General features: G+C 40.6%; 1 protein-coding gene across 5 annotated transcripts in view; it reads left to right on the top strand.

Moving 5' to 3' along the window:
* Positions 1-2045: 2045 nt before the first annotated feature.
* The window catches only part of LOC118399428 (mucin-5AC-like), a 76749-nt gene continuing 57144 nt past the window's right edge, over positions 2046-21650 (top strand). The window contains exons 1-8 of one of the 5 annotated variants that reach the window (XM_052472090.1): positions 2046-2236; positions 11156-11325; positions 11512-11585; positions 11976-12115; positions 12217-13598; positions 13717-13857; positions 14542-14623; positions 17068-18213. In XM_052472090.1, the coding sequence (XP_052328050.1) occupies positions 2173-2236; positions 11156-11325; positions 11512-11585; positions 11976-12115; positions 12217-13598; positions 13717-13857; positions 14542-14592 (2022 nt within the window). In that variant the 5' untranslated portion in view covers positions 2046-2172 and the 3' untranslated portion in view covers positions 14593-14623; positions 17068-18213. Of the gene's footprint in view, positions 2237-11155; positions 11326-11511; positions 11586-11975; positions 12116-12216; positions 13599-13716; positions 13858-14538; positions 14624-17067; positions 18214-21650 lie in introns of those variants that run through there. The other 4 variants (XM_052472089.1, XM_052472093.1, XM_052472094.1 and 1 more) reach the window with 4 other exon arrangements.

The following is a 21650-nucleotide window of genomic DNA, read 5'->3' as shown; positions in this document are numbered from 1 at the left end:
ACCTAGACATGATGTGTAGTGTTTTGTTTCAGTCTTTTTTACATCTATTCTTTACCTGAACTCAACCTTTTCAGGCTTCTTGCGTCATTGAAGTCAAAATGTTACATTTATGGCAAATAACATTTAACATCTGCAGTAAGCAGGATAGATGTCAAATAACATCATGATTGATTAGTTAATTTTGCTCTTCCATAAAAAAAAACACTGAAAACCCTGTAGATGGCACTTCATGGACCACGGTATAGGTAAATAGCAGACAAGGCAAAATTAGGTCAAATGTGAATCATTATACCGCTGGGTGGCACTAACCACATACAGACAGCCAACAGATTGCAGGCAGCCAGAATGCAAATAGTTTTGTTTTTTATAGTTGAAAATCCACAGAAATTCTGGACCCAATGTCTCACCAGCCTGTATGTGATATGATGTTAATTTGGTCATACATTGGTAAAGACAATCCCAGCCTTGAAAAATGTTGTGACCATGGAAGAAAATGCAAGAAAACAGGTACTGTACCTCGTGTTGTTGATTATTTGTGTTATGTTGGATTGTCAATCGGGCAGCTCAATCATAGCCTAGGTGCAGTATATATAGCCTATATTGTGAGTCTTATGCATGGTTGGTTAAATTACTTTGGGAATGTTATAGATTAAAGTTACTATTCAGCTATCCAAAATTGTAATCAGTAATGTAACTTTTGGATGAACCCAACTCGGCAACATAAAATAATGACTTACAGTTCATTTTGGATTACTTGCGCTTTTAAAATGCATTAGAAAACAAAAGGATACATCAAACGCATTTAGTGTTTTATCATTGTGGTCTCTGACTTGTGGCCAGGTGGAGCAAACTTAAACTTGTGCTAGTTCTCAATGCTGAATTGAATGTCATTGCAATAACAAATGTGTCAAAGTGTTTTTTTCTGCAAACATACTTTCTCAATTTAAAATGAATCCAATTTTTTTTTTTTAAGTATCTGCAATCTGATTACAATATTGATTACAAGGTAACTGAATAGCTCTTTAAAAAATAAAAAATCAGATTCCATGTAATCAGTTACTGCCCAACCCTGGTCTTATTCATAGTTTTATTTGTGGTTGATAAGTCGCATCCCAAAGTGTTTGCCATTCCACAACAGTGAGTTAATTGTTCCGACATGACAAGTCTTTTGGTTGGATACAAGGACTTAATAATAGTAAGTAAAGGTGTTCCCTACTCCAAGGCTGTGCAACAACCAAAACAACCTATTTATATATGGATTAGAAAGCCAAGCTACATACGTCAAACAATTCCCTTTGTGTCCTCCTTTGACTCCCCCTCCTTTTTGAAGGACGATTGTAGGAATAGGTTAGTCAAAAAGCTGAAGTCAAGGTGATGTTTTGTTCGTGTATAAACAGGTCCTCATCAATGATGACATTTGAAATTGAGTTATCAATACGTTTAAATTCATTATAAAATAGCTTTTTAATCGAGCTAATGAAAATGCTGATTTAGTCTGAGAAAACACAAAGTCAGAGTACAGTGTATTGGAAAAACGTCCACTTCAGCTAGAATCAAATAAAAGTGTATTTGTCACGTGCGCCGAATACAACAACTTTACAGTGTAATGCATGGCTAAACAAGGAGAGAACTCCTTCTTTAGCCATGCAAGGCATTCTTCAACCATCATAGCCTGCTGCGTAATGTAGTCGAAATGTTATTAACACATAACATCTCAAGTCTCAATTGCATGCCTTCTGCTCTCTTCAGTCTAAAATTGTATTTAATAGTGTTATCCAGGAGCTAATACAACTATTAAGCCATTTCCCATTGTATTATTAAGTTAATGCAGCCCAGCCGATGTTTTACACAAGTGTCAGGACATGAACCCTCGCCCAAATAAAGATATTCAGTTTTTTCAGATCCAAATGGGTTCAGCTCATGAATCACCGAAGCAATCAGAGTTGAGCTGTGATTCACATCTCACAATTTATTTTAGCACGGCCCAGCCTCAGACTCACGCGGCTCCTGTCGAGTCACACCTGACGTAGGTGGCCCCAGATAAAAGACTGGTACCTCACCCTGCAGATGACAAACTACATCTCACCATCAAACTCCATACTTGAGAAGTTAAATCGTTTGTATCATACATTTGGTTGAATTTGTTTAAATAGCCAGATTTTACCCATCAAGATGGTACTACCTTCAGCTAACCATTTGAGGATTACACAATGCATCTTAATATTTGCCATCTCGGGTAAGAAAATGCATCCAGTATAACTGCATTAAGTAGGTGCAACATTATTTTTGCTTTATGGAAAAAGGCTTGAAGTTGGAGGAATTGTAACTATTTGGTAATGTACATATTATCAATAATACATATATATATATAATATTGTATACCTTAGTATTAAGAAATTATATCGATTTTACAATGCAATCTCTTTCAAAAACCTGATGCACACTATATGGGTACTTGGGTAGTACTTAAATGACAGGAAAATCACATTTTATGAGATGTTTAAGTGTCTTACAGACTCATTTTGAAGTAATCAATCCCTTCAATTATAGTTATTTAATATGTTTGTCTATCAATTTCAATATACTGTACCACTATTATACAGCTGAAGTCGGAAGTTTACATACACCTTAGCCAAATACATTTAAACTCAGTTTTTCACCCTTCAAAAATTCACAAGCCTAGTACAAATTCCCTGTCTTGGGTCAGTTAGGATCACCACTTTATTTTAAGAATGTGAAATGTCAGAATAGAGAGAGAATGATTTATCTCAGCTTTTATTTCTTTCATCACATTCCCAGTGGGTCAGAAGTTTACTTACACTCAATTAGTATTTGTTAGCATTGCCTTTAAATTGTTTAACTTGGGTCAAACGTTTTGGGTAGCCTTCCACAAGCTTCCCACAATAAGTTGGGTGAATTTTGGCCCATTCCTCCTGACAGAGCTGGTGTAACTGAGTCAGGTTTGTAGGCCTCCTTGCTCGCACACGCTTTTTCAGTTCTGCCCACACATTTGCTATGGGATTGAGGTCGGGGCTTTGTGATAGCCACTCCAGTAACTTGACTTTGTTGTCCTTAAGCTATTTTGCCACAACTTTGGAAGTATGCTTGGGGTCATTGTTCATTTGGAAGACCCATTCGCGACCAAGCTTTAACTTCCTGACTGATGTCTTGATATGTTGCTTCAATATATCCACATACTTTTCTTCATGATGCCATCTATTTTGTGAAGTGCACTAGTCCCTCCTGCAGCAAAGCACCCCCACAACAGGATGCTGCCACCCCCATGCTTCACGGTTGGGATGGTGTTCTTCGGTTTGCAAGCCTCCCCCTTTTTCCTCCTAACATAAGGATGGTCATTATGGCCAAACAGTTCTATTTTTGTTTCATCAGACCAGAGGACATTTCTCCAGAAAGTGCGATCTTTGTCCCCATGTGCAGGTGCAAAGTGTTATGTTTGTTCCTTATATAATGATAAACCGGGGCATAGGTTTAACTACTTTCAATGAACATATACTTCAGCTAGAATCGAATAAAAGTGTATTTGTCACGTGCGCCGAATACAACAACTTTAAAGTGTAATGCATGGCTAAACAAGGAGAGAACTCCTTCTTTAGCCATGCAAGGCATTCTTCAACCATCATAGCCTGCTGCGTAATGTAGTCGAAATGTTATTAACACATAACAACATCTTCCTTCCTTTAACAGAAACCTACTTTTCTATGTAACTACACGTCACATCACATTTGTTTACTCAACCTGCGTAACATGCAATTTTCAATAACACACATTTCTTTCCCCCAATTTCTTTTTTTTTTTACATTGCTCTCATAACTTAAGAGGAAATACACATATTCTGATATTTTTATGATTTTTTAAACTAAATATAGTCTGCCCAACAATACTCTATTGTGGATCTAATTCTTTTGACATGCACAAAATATTCAGTCCAGGTGCCCCTTTTTTAGTATATATATTTTTTGGAGCAATTCTCAATAAGCCTTTCATGGGCTCTGACAGTCCTTTTTTGGTCGTTCTGCTGAAGTCCTTCCTGTCCTGTCAGTCAAGGTGTTCTGACTGATTTGTCATTTTCTAAAGGCATTTGACGCTTCAGCAGTATCCTCCTGGTGATCCTCAGTCCTTTGAGGGAATGGCTGAAGCCTTTTATCCACTCTGTTTCGTCTCAGTTGTGATCCATGCTCCGTTTGGATCTCATAGGATTGCGGTGCAACTTCTCTCTGAACACACCCTTGCTGCATCCAGGTTCCTGTAGTGATGTCTCGGAGTCGTACATAATCTCTAGGTTACAGTTCAGGTAAGTGTCTTGCACTTTTGTCGTGTCGCTGTTTTTGTTTGTCTTTCTGTTTTTCCCTCAAGTTTGACCTTGTGAGCACCTCTGGGTGTTAGCAAGTCCTCATGGATGGGTAGGTTGGTTCTGATGCGACGTCCCATCAACATTTGTACAGGTGAAAGTCCTTTCTGCAGCGGTGTGCTGCGGTAGATCATCAGAAATCCTACTTTCCATCGTGTGCATTTTTCATCAGACCTTTGACAATTTTGACTGAACTCTCTGCTAAGCTGTTGGACCTTGGGTAGTTGGGGCTGGAGGTGTTGTGTTGGAATCCCCAGTCGTTAGTGAACGATCAGAATCCGGAACTTGAGAACTGCAGGCCATTGTCCAAGTACAGTTCAGACGCAACCCCATGTCTAGCAAAGACTGATTTCAGGTAGGTGATTACAGCTTTGCTGGAGGTAGGTGGCAGTGTTGCTACTTCAGGGTAGTTTGAGTAGTAGTTGGTAACAACAATGTGACTTTTGCAATTGCAGTCAAAAAGGTCAACTCCAACTTTGTATTATTGTCTGTTGGGTGCTGGATGAGGCATTAGCGGCTCTTCTTGCTGCTTTGGCCTGTAGGTCAAACACAGTTCACATGAAGCAGTGGTCTGGCTGATTTCCTGGTTCATTCTTGGCCAGTACATTACTTCTAGTGCTCGTTGTTTACATTTTTCCTCACCCAAGTGGCACTCGTATTTTCTGTAGCATTTCTTTGCATAGTGTCATGGGAATGACAATCTTGTTTCCTTTGAACACTATGCCATCCACAACAGTGAGCTCTGCTCTGCTCTGCACATCCAGTAATCCTGTATTCTCCTTGGACAGTTGTTTTTCTCTGCGGGCCATCCCATCAGTGTTGTTTCTTTCAACTCTGTCATTGTTTGGTCCACTGCGGTCTCTCCTTTGATCTGATCCATTCTCTCAGAAGACACAGGAAGTGATGCTACGATCATGTCGACGTAGGCCTAAATCTCAGTGTTTTTCTGTGTGCCGAAGCTCTCTTTCTTGTCGACTGCTCGAGAAAGAGTGTCGGTGACGAACATTAACTTTCCCGGGGTATAGATCATCTTCACATCATACTTTTGCAGTCTGATCAACATTCTCTGGATTCTCATTGGACAATCATTCAGTGGCTTAGACATGATTGACATCAATGGTTTGTGGTTGGTTTCTACTTCGAAGTCTCTTCCGTAGATGTATTGGAGAACCCTTTTGCAAGCGTATGTACTCGCCAGTAGTTCTTTCTCTATTTGTGCATACCTTGTCTCTGCGCCTGTCAAGGCTCTGGAAGCATAAGCGACGGGTTGCCATGTGTCGTCATGCTGTTGCAGAAGAACTGCTCCCAGGCCAAACTGTGAAGTGTCTGCAGAAATCCTAGTGCTTTTCTCTGGATCATAGAACCTGAGCACTGGCTCTTCTGTGATTGTCTTTAGGTTTTTGAAGCAGTTTTCCTGTTCATGGGACAATTCACATTCATTTTTCTGTTCCAGAAGACATCTGAGTGGAGTGGACTGTGCTGACAGTTGAGGTATGAACATTGCAAGGTAGGGGATCATGCCCATAAAGCGTCTTGCGTTGTCTCGCGTTGTCCTTGTTCTTCGGGCACTCCATGTTGTTGATGGTTGATGTTTTCCTCAGGTCTGGTTTGACTCCATCCTCTGAAAGTACGTCTCCCACGAAGGTAAGTGTTTTCACACCAAATTCGCATTTGTCCTTGTTTCGTTTTAGGTTGACTTTCTGTGTCAGGTCCAGCACTTGTCTCACTCTCGCGTCGTATTCTTCTTTTGTGGACCGCCAGACAACGATGTCATCCATCATAGTCTCCACTCCAGGAATGTACTTGAAGGTCATGTGGATTGTCTTGTGGTAGACCTCTGGTGCTGAGAGAATCCCATATGGTAGACCAAGAAATCTGTTTCTGCCCTCAGGTGTGTTCAATGTGCATAGCCTTGAGCTTGCATCATCTAGCTTCATTTGCCAGAATCCTGATGAGGCATCATGCTTACTGAACCACTTTGCTCCAGCAAACTGCGACATTATCTCTTCTCTGGTTGGCAACTTGAAATGCTCTCGCTTGATAGCTTTGTTGAGATCTATCACCACAATAACCAGTGAGCTTACCCAGTCTGTAGGTTCATCCATTTTTGTGATGACGTCTATCTTTTCCATGTATCAGAGTTCCTCCTTGAGCTTTTTCCTCAGTGCAAATGGAATTTTTCTGCATGCATGCACAACTGGAGTAATTTTGTCATCAGTACATATTTTGTGTTCTCCTGTTAAACATCCAAGACCCTCAAACACATCCTCATATTCAGCCAGTAGCGATTCTTGGTCATTTTCAGCCTGTGATGTCACTACATACACTCTTTTCAACAAATTGAGCTTTTCACATGCATTGATTCCTAGAATAGGCTGTACACTCTTTTCCACGATCAGCACCTCCACTCTGAACTGTTTTCCTTTGTGCTGTAAAGTAACTATGCAGCTTCCTTTGACTGGTACGTTCTACCCAGTATAACCAATAACCTTTATTTTCACCGAGTGTATTTTGTTCTTCACTTTCAGTGTTCTGTAGTCATCCAGCGACAACAGGTTTACCTGTGCTCCAGTATCAAGCTTGAATGTCATTATAGTTTCATTCACAGTCAATGGCACAATCCATTCAGCTTTTACTGCATTGCATATTTCCAGAATCAATTAAATTCTCCTCCTTGTCTGTGTGGACCTTTTTCTTTGTAGCCTAAGCTTTGCAGCATTTTGAGAAATTATTATTTTTCCCACAGTTGTTACATGATTTGTCATATGCAGGGCAATTTTTTTGGCTTGTGGATAAATCCACATTTTCCACGTAGTGTTTTGATTTCTCTCTTTCGCTTATTTTTGTTTTGTTAGGCGTTGTGTGTGGTGCTCCTCTTTTTATTGCATGCACTGACACCTCATCCCTGCGCAGCTCTTTCGCTTGTGCTCTGGTGGTTTCAGCTGCTCGACACATTCACTGCTTTATCCAAAGTTAAATCTTGCTCACACAGCAATCTCTCCTTGAGTCCATTATCAAGTATGCCACAGACAGGATAGTCTTTCACTAGTGAGTCTTTTTTGTCAATTTCTCTTACTTCAGTATGTTGCTCATCAACTTGCTCGTCAACAGATTCCAATGCAGCCTCGCTCTCGCTGCTGTCACTCTCGCTCATGCAACCTTGCATCTTAACCTACTCACGTCACTTGTCTTAGAATGTTACATTTTTGTCGTGGAAATTTGCGGAGTTTACTCCTTTCTTTTATCTGTCTCGTCATAGCGACTACCAATCTGATACCATGTTATGATTGTTACTTATATAATGACAAACCGGGGCGTAGGTATAACTATTTTAATGAACATATACTTCAGCTAGAAAACTCCTTGTTTTAGCCATGCAAGGCATTCTTCAACCAAATGCCCAAACCGCATAGCCTGCTGGGTAACGTAGTCTAAATGTTATTAACACACAAACCATAGTCTGTTTTTTTTATGGCGGTTTTGGAGCAGTGGCTTCTTCCTTACTGAGAGGCCTTTCAGGTTATGTTGATCTAGGACTCGTTTTACTGGAGATATTGTCAAGACTTCCGCCAACAAACCAGTCATGTATTTAACCCTCTGTTTCCCCAATGTCTTTGTGTGTGATTGTTCATTCTTTCACCCGTGCTTTGTGGCAACCGTTATTTTCTTTGCACATTGGTATTGTTACTTGTGCTATTTCTTAGGTAAAGTGCGTTGTTCACTCATCTCTGCTCTCCTGCGCCTGACTTCATGCACCAGCTACACCCACCGCCTGACATAGATACTTTTGTAACTGTTTCCTCCAGCATCCAGCATCAGCAAAGAACAAGGATATTTGCTGATATTCCGGCATTGATTTGCACTTTACGCGCCAAAGTACGTTCATCTCTAGGAGACAACGTGTCTCCTTCCTGAGCAGTATGAAGGCTGTGTGGTCTCATAGTGTTCATACTTGCGTACTATTGAGGCACTGAGTTTGAAGGTAGTCCTTGAAATACATCCATAGGTACACCGCCAATTGACTCAAATGATGTCAATTAGCCTATCAGAAGCTTCTAAAGCCATGACGTCATTTTCTGGAATTTTCCAAGCTGTTTAAAGGCACAGCCAATTTAATGTATGTAAACTTCTGACCAACTGAAATGGTGATACAGTGAAATAATCTGTGTAACCAATTGCTGGAAAAATTACTTGTGTCAGGCACAAAGTAGATATCCTTATCAACTTGCCAAAACTATAGTTTGTTAACTTCTTAAGGAAGTAGCAGAATACAGTTCCCTGGCAGGAACATCACTCAGCGGAGTTTCAGAGCGCCACCTATAGTTTTTGATAAAACTCAAACTGTCATTAAACTTTCATTAAAATACACATTCAAGGTAGTGAATTAAAGCTACACTCGTTGTGAATCTTTCCACCAAGTCAGATTTGTAAAATGCTTTTCGGCGAAAGCATGAGAAGCTATTATCTGATAGCATGTAACACCCCAAAAGACCCGCAGGGGACGTAAACAAAATAATTAGCATAGTCGGCGCTACACAAACCGCACAAATAAAATATAAAACATTCATTACCTTTGACCATCTTCTTTGTTGGCACTCCTAGATGTCCCATAATTACTATTGGGTCTTTTTTTCGATTAAATCGGTCCATATATAGCCTAGATATCGATCTATGAAGAGTGTGTGATCAACGAAAAAAATAGCGTTTTTTAACGTAACCTAATTTTTTTAAATTAAAAAAGTCGACGATAAACATTCACAAAACACTTCGAAATACTTTTGTAATGCAACTTTAGGTATTAGTAAACGTTAATAAGCCATCAAATTGATCACGGGGCGAATTATATTCTATAGCTGTGCGTCTGGAAATAATGTCCGGGTAAATCTCAACCAAAATATCCGGTCGGAGACCGGAAGAACTGCTCTGCCCTGTGTCTGTTTGACCAAGAAAAAAATAGTAGGCAAATGACAAGACTGTTGACATCCTGTGGAAGCTGTAGGTAATTGCAACCTCGGCTCCATTTAATGGGGGTCACATTTAACAGTTGGTTGAAGTTGCGCATGGATATATTTTTCCATTTTCAGTGATCAGATTTTCCTGCACTTTTCGATGAAACACACGTTCTGTTATAGTTACAGCCGTGATTTAACCAGTTTTAGAAACGTCTGAGTGTTTTCTATCCACACATACTAATCATATGCATATACTATATTCCTGGCATGAGTAGCAGGGCGCTGAAATGTTGCGCGATTTGTAACAAAAAGCTGCGAAAATTCGCTTCCTTAAGAGATTTTAATAAGAAATTTGTGGAGTGGACTCCAACCTAAGTGTATGAAAACTTCTGACTTCTGACTGTATATTATTTTATATATTAGCGTATGATATATAAAAGTATATCTATCTGTACACATTTTGTATAGTAGGCCTATAATGTTATTAATAATATATCTGCTTGATTCAGTAAACCACCTTCCTTCACTGTCTATTTTTGAAGACTGTGTATTCAATGGCACTTACCGACATTCAGAAAGACCAGCAGATCAAATTATTGTGTCCCTAGCGCCAACTCAAAGCACAAGTATATATTGCGATGACTATGAAATGTCTATTAGATAACAAAGTAGACAGGCTATAATTTGACCCAACTGGTGATTCAGGAGTACTTGATGGATTTTGAGTGGGAAAAGATGCCCTACTTTCTGTGACATGATAATACTATTATTTTGAAATATATCCATAATTCAACTCGATCTACTTTGGTTTTGACTAATTTGAGCTGAAAGGACAATGGTCATTGTATACTGGGTTTCCAACCCTAAAAGGCTTGCATAATAATGACAGTTATGGAATCGCTCAAGAGTATTCTCTACAGTCAGAACTCCATGAGTGTCCTGCAACAACTAATTAGCAAAGTGTTAACACTTTTGAGGGGGGTATTGTACTTCAATTGATGTCTGATGTCTGATAGAGTAATCTAAAGCTAAAGAGTAAACCAAATTAATTCCACACCTTTATGAGTAGCTGATACTCCATTATGATTGTTATGTTTCCTAATGGGCCACCAGATTTGCTCACTGCATTACTTTTATATACACTCTCAAACCTAGCCTGAAGACCCGATATTGAATTGAATTCTACATTGGGCATAAATTATGATTTGAAGCAGGAGTATAAAGATTCCACTCACAACCTCTACAAGCCAGAATGTTAAATAAAATTAGATTTGAACTTACTTTACACGGACAACAGGTAAAGTAAGTTCAAATATAGTTGTATTTATCCTTCTGGCTTGTAAAGGTCTTGAGAGGAATCTTTTCTGATCTTAACACTCATTTATACCCGACGTTGAATCCATTGGAATCTCAAACTATACAGCCAACAGCTCTGTGTGTGCTACAGAGATAGGATATTAATTTGATCACTCTTTTGCTGCTGACAATTTTCCTGCACGCCAGGAAATGCACATTTGTCGTGAATTTTCCAGGTTTAAAAAGGCTTCTAAAGTTACTAATTTCCCTTTATGTCAGACCTGATTTGCCATAATGAAAAATGTATCAACTCTTATAGAAATTGTCAATTGGTTATAATCCACATAATTCACATTTTCTGTAGCTGCAGATTTTCCTGCTGTAGAAAACTGGCTCATTTGAAGATCCTACATCTGTTAGTACTTTAGGCTACCTCAAAAATCCTCTGATTCCCAAGATGAAGGCTATAGAAGTCCATGTTACACTCATAGCCTTAAATGATCCACTTGAATAAGGTGTATATTTCTGCTTGCCACAGGTTCCCTGTCAGTGCCCTACTCAGTCACTCCAGCAGGTATGAGCACCACCCCAACAAACAAAATGGTATTCCAGATGGACATAAAGATCACCAATCTGGTCTTCAATGACTCCCTATTGAATCCCAATTCCGAGGACTACAAGAAATTGTATGGCGAGGTCAGCCAACTGGTAAGATTGAGAACCATGCCTTGATTTAAACAACACCACTATATAAACTATACCACAGCACAGGCCTATGTGCCGTTCTGGCTCAGAAAAGGCTTACTTACTTACAATATTATCACAGCAGGAATTATCTCTATAAGTGGTCTCATGACAATGATGCAAATTGTGACATAATTGAGTATTTTTCAGCTTGCTGATGCCTACAAGTCTCCCTCATCCGGAACAGCATCCACTTATGAGGGCGTTGCAACAATGACTTTCAGGTAAAGTAAGCTTGACTAAGTCACCTGGGTCCTTTAGATCAGCTTTTGAGAGGATGTGTAACTAAAGTATAAACTCACTGCATTTATATCGGTCCTTGACAGACTGAAACATGAAATTATGAATTGGAATGACTTGCCTCGTCTAAACTATGTAAACTTGTCAAATGTATAGCTTCAATGTCGAAAGAACTTTAAGGTTATGTTTTGGTGGGTTGTGGTAGTGTTTTAAACAGCCATATCAAACTTTGAAACAAAATAAAAACATGAAAATGGCTGTGATCTTCTGGTTTACAAGACGTGCCCACCTCCACCTGGTCAAGGTTGGGTGAGGATATGTTATTATACTGTATCATCTAACATTCTTAATTTTCTGAATCTTGTCTTTTACAGAAATGGATCAGTGATAGCAAACGCTGACATAGTTTTCAACACAACGCTTATCAATGGAGTTGTGGTCAAGTTTGATTTCCTGAATTATATCGATGCCAATCCTTCTGCCCTTCTCCAGATAGATACAAATTATATTGAATGTAAGACATACAAATATACTAATTGCATTTTTCCATAATGTAATATTACATCATTACTCAGATTTTTTTTACCTGAGTGATTTCCCCCTTTCTCTTTTCAGCAGAAACAGTTGCGGCTCCAACCTCAACCATAACCACCCCCACCTCAACCATAATCACCCCCACCACACCCACTACAACAATAACTCACATGACTGCAACCACTACTAACCCACTAACAACCACACCATTGGCTACAAATACAACTATGAAAATTCTTACAACTTCTACCTCATTGGCTCCAAATATAACTGCGACAATTCCAACCACAACCACCCTGTTGGTTACAAATATGACTATGAAAATTCCAACAAATTCCACCACATTGGCTCTAAATACAACTATTAACATTCCTACAAATTCAACTCCATTGGTTCTAACTACTTCTACGAATATTCCTACAAATTCCACTCCATTGGCTCTAACTACATCTATAAACATTCCTACAAATTCCACTCCATTGGCTCTAACTAATTCTACAAAAATTCCTACAAAATTCACCTCATTGGCTCCAAATATAACTGCGACAAATACAACAATGAAAATTCCAACAAATTCCACCACATTGGCTCTAAATACAACTATTAACATTCCTACAAATTCAACTCCATTGGTTCTAACTACTTCTACGAATATTTCTACAAATTCCACTCCATTGGCTCTAACTACAACTATAAACATTCCTACAAATTCCACTCCATTGGCTCTAACTACTTCTACAAAAATTCCTACAAAATTCACCTCATTGGCTCCAAATATAACTGCGACAATTCCAACAACCACTCTATTGTCTAAAAATACAACTATGAACATTCCAGCAACTTCCTCCCCATTGGCTACAAATACAACTATGAAAATTCCAACAAATTCCACCCCACTGGCTCCAGCTACAACTACCAAAATTCCAACAACCCCATTGGCTTCAACTACAACAACAACATTTCCAACAACTTCCACCCCATTGGCTCCATCTACAATTACGAAAGATCCCTCTTTTGACAAAACCACACAAGATCCAATTACCGTAGTAACCTTCTCTTCCACTAAAGGCAGCGGAAAGAGAAACAATAGTGTACTCCCTACATCCAGTCCTACAAATATGTCATCTTCAATGACAACTGGTGGTTCAGGAGGACACTACAAGACTAATACAATTCATCCACCCACCACAAGTCATGGTGCCAGTCCTTCACCTGGGACGGTGGACCCAGAAAAAAACAGTAAGAGACCACACATCTCCCCATCTGGTGGTTTAACCAACCGTCCGCTGAAGCCTTCCATCGTGCCTCAGTCAAGCACCACAACTAAATCTAGCACAACTGCCAACGCAGCATCCAGGGATAATGGTGGTGGGTTCAGTGACTGGGTACCGGGATGGGCCATTGCGCTGTTGGTGTTAGCCGCTGTCATCCTGCTGCTCCTCATTATCATCTTCATCATGATGGTGAGAAACCTGCATGGTAGTTTGTGTACATTCTAAAAAATATATATTTTGTGACACTTGAACGGCAACAGTTTTCCTCACTGTCTGATAGCTTTCTTATATGTTACTTTCTCAACAGGTGGTGCGCTGGTGCTGTAAAAGGTCAGATGGTCCATACGCTCATGAAAAAAAGAGCACCCCCAACATGGACTCTTTCCCCACATATGTCCCCCAAGCCCCTGTACAGGAGCAACCCAATGGCAAGACCATTGAGACTATCGTAAGAATACCTCTAAACATGAAGTCTGATCATCTGACCAGATACTTACAGTGGTATACCTCAACATAGCCTTTTTCTGCCATTGGCTCTGGAAATGTTGAATGTAGCTGCTAATATTACTAATACAATATTTAGTGTAATACAATACAACTTTATTCAATGTACCTGGCCCCCTCAGTACTTTTGAAAATACTTATCTTGAGCAATAAAATAAGAATATGAACAATATTGATTTTGATTTTGATCATTCAGCTTCCTATTTCATCTCGGAGGCCTTCCTTTTGGCTTTGGCCTTCCTATCTCTGAGTAAAATTTGTTATCAAAGTACTTTAGTTTTCCGGATGTAAGAACTCAAGTGCAACTTTTTGTCAAAAGCTGGTGCTTATCTGCATTAGCCACAGATGGAAAGAACCATATAGTGGGGAAAACATTGTGGGTGGGTACAGAACCACATCAAGGCAACAGCTGCAAACTGAGAAGACAGAGTGAAACACTTTAAGCTAAATATTTGAGTACTGGGAGTGTTAAGTATATTGGATTAGCAATTAAATCTGGCTGTACCATTTTTGCATACGTTTAGAGTGGCTGGGATGATCTGAAGGTAGACATTATAGGAAGGGGTGTTTAAATGGTAATCTCTGAAATGAATGCATCTGTCTGATACTGAGTTACATCTCTCAGCAGGATGACCCACGAAAGAAGAAAAAAACTGGCATGTACATAGTGAACCCCTGAGCAGGAAGATGTGGAGGTGACATACCAACAGGTACCTAAACCCAACACAGCTCCTGATTGGTGGTTTTAACACACCCACAATGTAAGACCGTTCTGGATTGGTTGTGAATGTTATGTCACTCTAAAATAAGGCTTAAAATATCATTGACCTGTGACATAGAAATAACATATTGCTATTGTTAGTAATACATATCAAGACACCCCCAATAAAGGAGTGGTTCTGCAGGTGATAACCACAGACCATTTCTCAGTTCCTATGCTTCCTGGCTGATGTTTTGGTCACTTTTGAATGTTGGCGGTGCTTTCACTCTAGTGGTAGCATGAGACGGAGTCTACAACCAACACAAGTGGCTCAGGTAGTGCAGCTCATCCAGGATGGCACATCAATGCGAGCTGTGGCAAGAAGGTTTGCTGCATCTGTCAGCGTAGTGTCCAGATCATGTAGGCGCTACCAGGAGACAGGCCAGTACATCAGGAGACGTGGAGGAGGCCGTAGGACGGCAACAACCCAGCAGCAGGACCGCTACCTCCACCTTTGTGCAAGGAGGAGCAGGAGGAGCACTGCCAGAGCCCTGCAAAATGACCTCCAGCAGGCAACAAATGTGCATGTGTCTGCTCAAACGGTCATAAACAGACTCCATGAGGGTGGTATGAGGGCCCACTGGCGCCCTGTGCTCTTCACAGCTGAAAGCAGGTTCACACTGAGCACATGTGACAGACGTGACAGTCTGGAGACGCCGTGGAGAATGTTCTGCTGCCTGCAACATCCTCCAGCATGACCGGTTTGGCGGTGGGTCAGTCATGGTGTGGGGTGGAATTTCTTTGGGGAGATGCACAGCCCTCCATGTGCTCGCCAGAGGTAGCCTGACTGCCATTAGGTACCGAGATGAGATCCTCAGACCCCTTGTTAGACCATATGCTGGTGCGGTTGGCCCTGGTTTCCTCCTAATACAAGACAATGCTAGACCTCATGTGGTTGGAGTGTGTCAGCAGTTCCTGCAAGAGGAAGGCATTGATGCTATGGACTGGCCCGCCCGTTCCCCAGACCTGAATCCAATTGAGCACATCTGGGACATCATGTCTCGCTCCATCCACCAACGCCACGTTGCACCACAGACTGTCCAGGAGTTGGTGGATGCTTTAGTCCAGGTCTGGGTTGAGATCCCTCAGGAGACCATCCGCCACCTCATCAGGAGCATGCCCAGGCGTTGTAGGGAGGTCATACAGGCACGTGGAGGCCACACACACTACTAGCCTCATTTTGACTTGTTTTAAGGACATTACATCAAAGTTGGATCAGCCTGTAGTGTGGTTTTCCACTTTAAGTTTGAGTGTGACTCCAAATCCAGACCTCCATGGGTTGATAAATTTGATTTCCATTGATCATTTTTGTGTGATTTTGTTGGCAGCACATTCAACTATGTAAAGAAAAAAGTATTTAATAAGAATATTTCATTCATTCATATCTAGGATGTGTTATTTTAGTGTTCCCTTGTTTTTTTTAGCAATATATATATATATATCACTTTCAACTGACTTTTTGATCATTTAAAATGTCCTGGTCCTGTACAGAGGTGTAATTAGTTTGCAGCAGATTACATACAAGCAGAGCACAAACATACATCAAACTTTTCAAAATACACAACACGGTGGAATGAGTTAAAGGAAACAGTCAGGTAATCACATTGCAGGAATTTATGCAAATCATTTGCAACACAATCATGGCTAAGATTTATTTGAGGTTAAGAATGAAATAGATATGGCTTCACTGTGTCAAGTGTCATCCAAACACCCTGCTGTGGGCAGAGGATATTTCCAGTTAAAAACATTTAAAACAGTTTGTTTTAGCTATTTAATATTAGATTATATTGGATCAATACCCAGCATGCCCATGCACAGCAAAGCTCTACAATCATTCATTGATTCTTAATAACACTATATGTCACTCTTAAGGCTTATATGGGATACTTCCTGGGAATGATACCCGGCACATTGTTTTTATGGTGACTGATACCACTGTATCTACTTTGGTAGTAAAGGTGACAGATTGACTCACACCTGCATTCTAGTGGCCCTGCCCAGTGCATTTTAAATCATATTGATAATAGCCTCAAATTTTATGGCTCAATATTGTATGGGAAGAGGCCTATACAATGCTGCCTCTCCCCACTTCAGATTGTGGGTCATCTGTTCCCATTTGAGGCTCAATCAAAATGTGTGATTATTTTTGACGAATGGCAAAAACAGGCTTGTCATGTGTGTGTGTGGTTTGAATCACTTGAAGAAGCTATTTCACTTTTGGGATATTTATGTTTAGGGCTGGTCAAGCCCACAGGACCTAAACCCAGACAAACCCACATGAAACATATTAACATGCTTGATCAAGAAAATAAGAATCTATACGATAGATATTAATGAATTAATCTTTAGTAAACGTATGTTTATTTAACTGATAATCTTTATTTATTTTTCCAGGCAAACTCTTGTCTGCAGAACAAGATCTGACAAAGATGAGCTACAAGCAAAACCATGTCACAACCTCTGTAGATACTGTATAGTTTGTCAGGAATTTAGCATGTTATATTGGATGAAAATGATCGGAATGATTTCATATGTTTGTATATATTCCACAAATCTTGCGCATAAACTTTGGGCAACCTTGCTAGTATTTTTTAACTGTATCTGATGTCGTCATATTTGACCCTGTTATGAACACAACCGGCGTCAAGCTGATATATTTTTTCAGTCTGTTATATTCTGATTTGTCATTGGCACAAATATCTCAGATGTTTTGCTTTGCATCATGTTCAACTGCTCAATTGTATAATGCTAAAGATGAATGTTAAATCAAATATGAAAATCAGAGTTCCTTAATTGGTCAGATATTTGAATCGGGAGTTTACAGCAATGATGTATATGAGCCCTGGATTGCAGATGCTATGTGTTGGCCATTGACAGGCTTTAAAGCCACCAGTCTGCCAATTTGGCACTCCCCAGTAGGAGCAGTCCTTCATAGGAATACATGGAATTCTACAGTATTTCAATTAAATATTTCAGGGACAAAATGACATGTATTTAAATATTTGTTTATTGTTGGGACAGTAACATTGGTGATCTGAAAAAAATATACTTTAAACGTTTTTCTATATTTTATTTGTATGTTTAGCTCACATAATACAATGTAAAAGTATGCAATAAGGTGTCTGAAATAGAATAGCTGTGGCAAAAACAATTTTAGAAATCAATAAATTCATTTCTGTAGCTTCCAAAATATATTTTTTATGTTGAGGGAGTGCCAAGATGGAGGCATGGTGGCTTCAATAGAGCCGCCAAAACAGTATTCTAGTGTGTATATATAAATCATTGACTTACAACATGTGCAGTAATAATGTGACATCTTGAGAAATGGAAATAGATGTAGGTCTGAATCTTAACTTGACTTGAGTGCCCATTGATGTCAATGGAAGATTTTCAAAAACTCCAGTTCCACGCACAGATCTCAAGTTAGGATTTGGGACTTGAGAATTACATATGTAAATAGGAGTACATTTCTGAGTACTGAGTTTGTATCATGTTATGTACAATTTAATGGAAGACTTGTAAATAAATGTTGAGAACCAAGACCTCTTCTTCATGGAAGTATCCTCATTAAACTGACAGTTCACTCCCAACATCGAAGTTGGTATTTCTAGACATTAAAAGTAGTTTAATGAAGAAATTTACAAAAGTATGTGTGAATTTGGCTATTCCAGCCACACCCATTACTGACTATTCGAGCTCACACCCATGCAATCTCCATATACAAACATTTGCAGTAGAATGTCTTTACTGAAGAGCTCAGTGACTTTTAACGTGGCAAGTTAGTTGGTCAAATGTCTTCCCTGCTCGAGCTGCCCCTGTCAGCTGTAAATGTTGTTATAATCTTGTTTGTTCAAGTCAATCAGCATTTTGTCTCAGCTCCTGCTTTTTCCAGTCTCTTTTCTCGCCCTCACCGTTTTGACCCTTGCCTCTCCTGACTCCGAGACCGCCTGCCTGAACACTCTGCCTATCCCTGACCCTGAGCCTGCCTGCCCGACCTGTACCTTTGCCCCCTCTGGATTACCGACCTCTGCCTTACCCTGACCCCTTCCTATCGTCCAGTACCATTTACCCACCTCTAGTTTTCTGACCCCTGCCTGCCTTGACCTGTCTATTGCCTGCCCTTGTTGGAACATTAAACTATTGTTTATTCGACATGGTCTGCATCTGGGTCTTAACCTCATATCTGATTAATACAATTATTATTATTATTACTAAATCATTTAAACGGCTTATTAAATATTGTGGCATGTTTTGTTTTATGTTGCATTAAAAAAAGGAAACTCCAATAAATATTTGAAGACTACAAACTCAGCAAAAAAAGAAACGCCCCTATGTCAGGATCCTGTCTTTCAAAGATAATTCGTAAATATCCAAATAACTCCAGATCTTCATTGTAAAGGGTTTTAACATTGTTTCCCATTCTTATTCAATGAACCATGAACAATTAATGACCATGCAGCTGTGGAACAGTCGTTAAGACACTAACAGCTTACAGATGGTAGGCAATTAAAGTCACAGTTATGAAAACTTAGGACACTAAAGAGGCCTTTCTACGGACTCTGAAAAACAGCAAAATAAAGATGCCCAGGGTCCCTGCTCATCTGTGTGAACGTGCCTTAAGAATGCTGCAAGGAGGCATGAGGACTGCAAATGTTGCCAGGGCAATAAATTGCATTGTCCTTACTGAGACGCCTAAGACAGCACTACAGGGAGACAGGACGGACAGCTGATCGTTCTCGCAGGGGAAGACCACGTGTAACAACACCTGCACAGGATTGGTACATCCGAACATCACCTGCGGGACAGGTACAGGACAGCAACAACAACTGCTCGAGTTACACCAGGAACGCACCATTTCTCCATCAGTGTTCAGACTGTCTGCAATAGGCTGAGAGAGTCTGGACTGAGTGCTTGTAGGCCTGTTGTAAGGCAGGTCCTCACCATACATCACCGGCAACAACATCACCTATGGGCACAAACCCACCGTCGGCTGGACCAGACAGGACTGGCAAAAAATTATCTTCACTGACGAGTCGCGATTTTGTCCCACCAGGGGTGATGGTCGGATTTGCGTTTATCATCGAAGGAATGAGCGTTACACCGAGGCCTGTACTCTGGAGCAGGATACATTTGGAGGTGGCGGGTCCGTCATGGTCTGGGGCGGTGTGTCACAGCATCATTGGACTGAGCTTGTTGTCATTGTAGGTAATCTCAACGCTGTGCGTTACACGGAAGACATCATCCTCCCTCATGTGGTACCCTTCCTGCATGCTCATCCTGACATGACCCTGCAGCATGAAATTGACACCAGCCATATTGCTCATCCTGTAAATATACAGATGCCTGTGAAAAAAATGTACAACCATGAACAGCAAATCCACATTGTGTTTGTGCGTTATGAGTTCGAAAGTACAGGGGCAAAACACAATTGAGAAAGTCAACTGTCTACAGAATAAAATAGTCTTTCAGGCCATAATCCCACTAAGGTTTACACAAATGGTTTACACAAATACTCTTATGTTCTCTTGAGCAATACCAGTGTGCTACCAGTGTGATTGTAATGAGATGGCTTTGAGAAAACCTTGCACTTTTCCTGCAAAACACCCTCACTCAGAACTGTGTAATCCATTGACTATACAGTAATACCATTCCATTTCTAGTTGACTTGCCTCGTTTAAACTATATAAGCTTGTCAAAATCAATCAATCAAATGTATTTATAAAGCCCTTCTTACATCAGCTGATGTTACAAAGTGCTGTACAGAAACCCAGCCTAAAACCCCAAACAACAAGCAATGCAGGTGTATAAGCAGGGTGGCTAGGAAACCTAGGAAGAAGCCTAGAGAGGAACCAGGCTATGAGGGGTGGCCAGTCCTCTTCTGGCTGTGTCGGGTGGAGATTATAACAGAACATGGTCAATATGTTCAAATGTTCATAGATGACCAGCACAGTCAAATAATAAAAATGACAGTGGATGTAGAGAGTGCAACAGGTCAGCACCTCAAGAATAAATGTCAGTAGGCTTTTTATAGCCAATCATTCAGAGTATCTCTACCGCTCCTGCTGTCTCTAGAGAGTTGAAAACAGCAGGTCTGGGACAAGGTAGCACGTCCGGTGAACAGGTCAGGGTTCCATTGCCGCAGGCAGAACAGTTGAAACTGGAGCTGCAGCACGACCAGGTGGACTGGGGACAGCAAGAAGTCATCAGGCCAGGTAGTCCTGAGGCATGGTCCTAGGGCTCAGGTCCTCAGAGAGAGAGAAAAAAGATAGAGAGAGCATCCTTAAATTTACCCCACACCACTAGAGGGATATCTTCAACCATCAACTTAGTATCCGGAGACAAGGCCGAATATAGCCCACGAAGATCTCCGCCACTGCACGAATCCAAGGGGGGGCGCCAACCCGGACAGGAAGATCACATCAGTGACTCAACCCACTCTAGTGATGCACCCCTCCTAGGGAAGGTATGGAAGAGCACCAGTAAGCCAGTGACTCAGCCCCTGTAATAGGGTTTGAGGCAGAGAATCCCAGTGGAGAGAGGGGAACCGACCAGGCAGAGACATCGAGGGTGGTTCGTTGCTCTAGTTCCTTTCCGTTCACCTTCACACTCATGGGCCAGACTACACTCAATCATAGGACTAGGAATAGTCTTCAATAAAGACTTAAAGGTCGAGACCGAGTCTGCATCTCTCACATGGATAGGCAGACCATTCCATAAAAATTTAGCTCTATAGGAGAAAACTTTGCCTCCAGCTGTTTACTAGGAAATTCTAGGGACAGTAAGGAGGCCTGCGTCTTGTGAACATAGCGTACGTGTAGGTATGTACGGCAGGACCAAATTGGAAAGATAGGTAGGAGCAAGCCCATGTAATGCTTTGTAGGTTAGCAGTAAAACCGTGAAATCAGCCCTAGTCTTAACAGGAAGCCAGTATAGAGGCTAGCACTGGAGTAATATGATCACATTTTTGGGGGTTCTAT

Source organism: Oncorhynchus keta, chromosome 20 (genome assembly GCF_023373465.1).
Source record: "Oncorhynchus keta strain PuntledgeMale-10-30-2019 chromosome 20, Oket_V2, whole genome shotgun sequence".
Classification (NCBI taxonomy): domain Eukaryota; kingdom Metazoa; phylum Chordata; class Actinopteri; order Salmoniformes; family Salmonidae; genus Oncorhynchus; species Oncorhynchus keta.
This window is presented reverse-complemented; position numbering and strand designations above follow the sequence as displayed.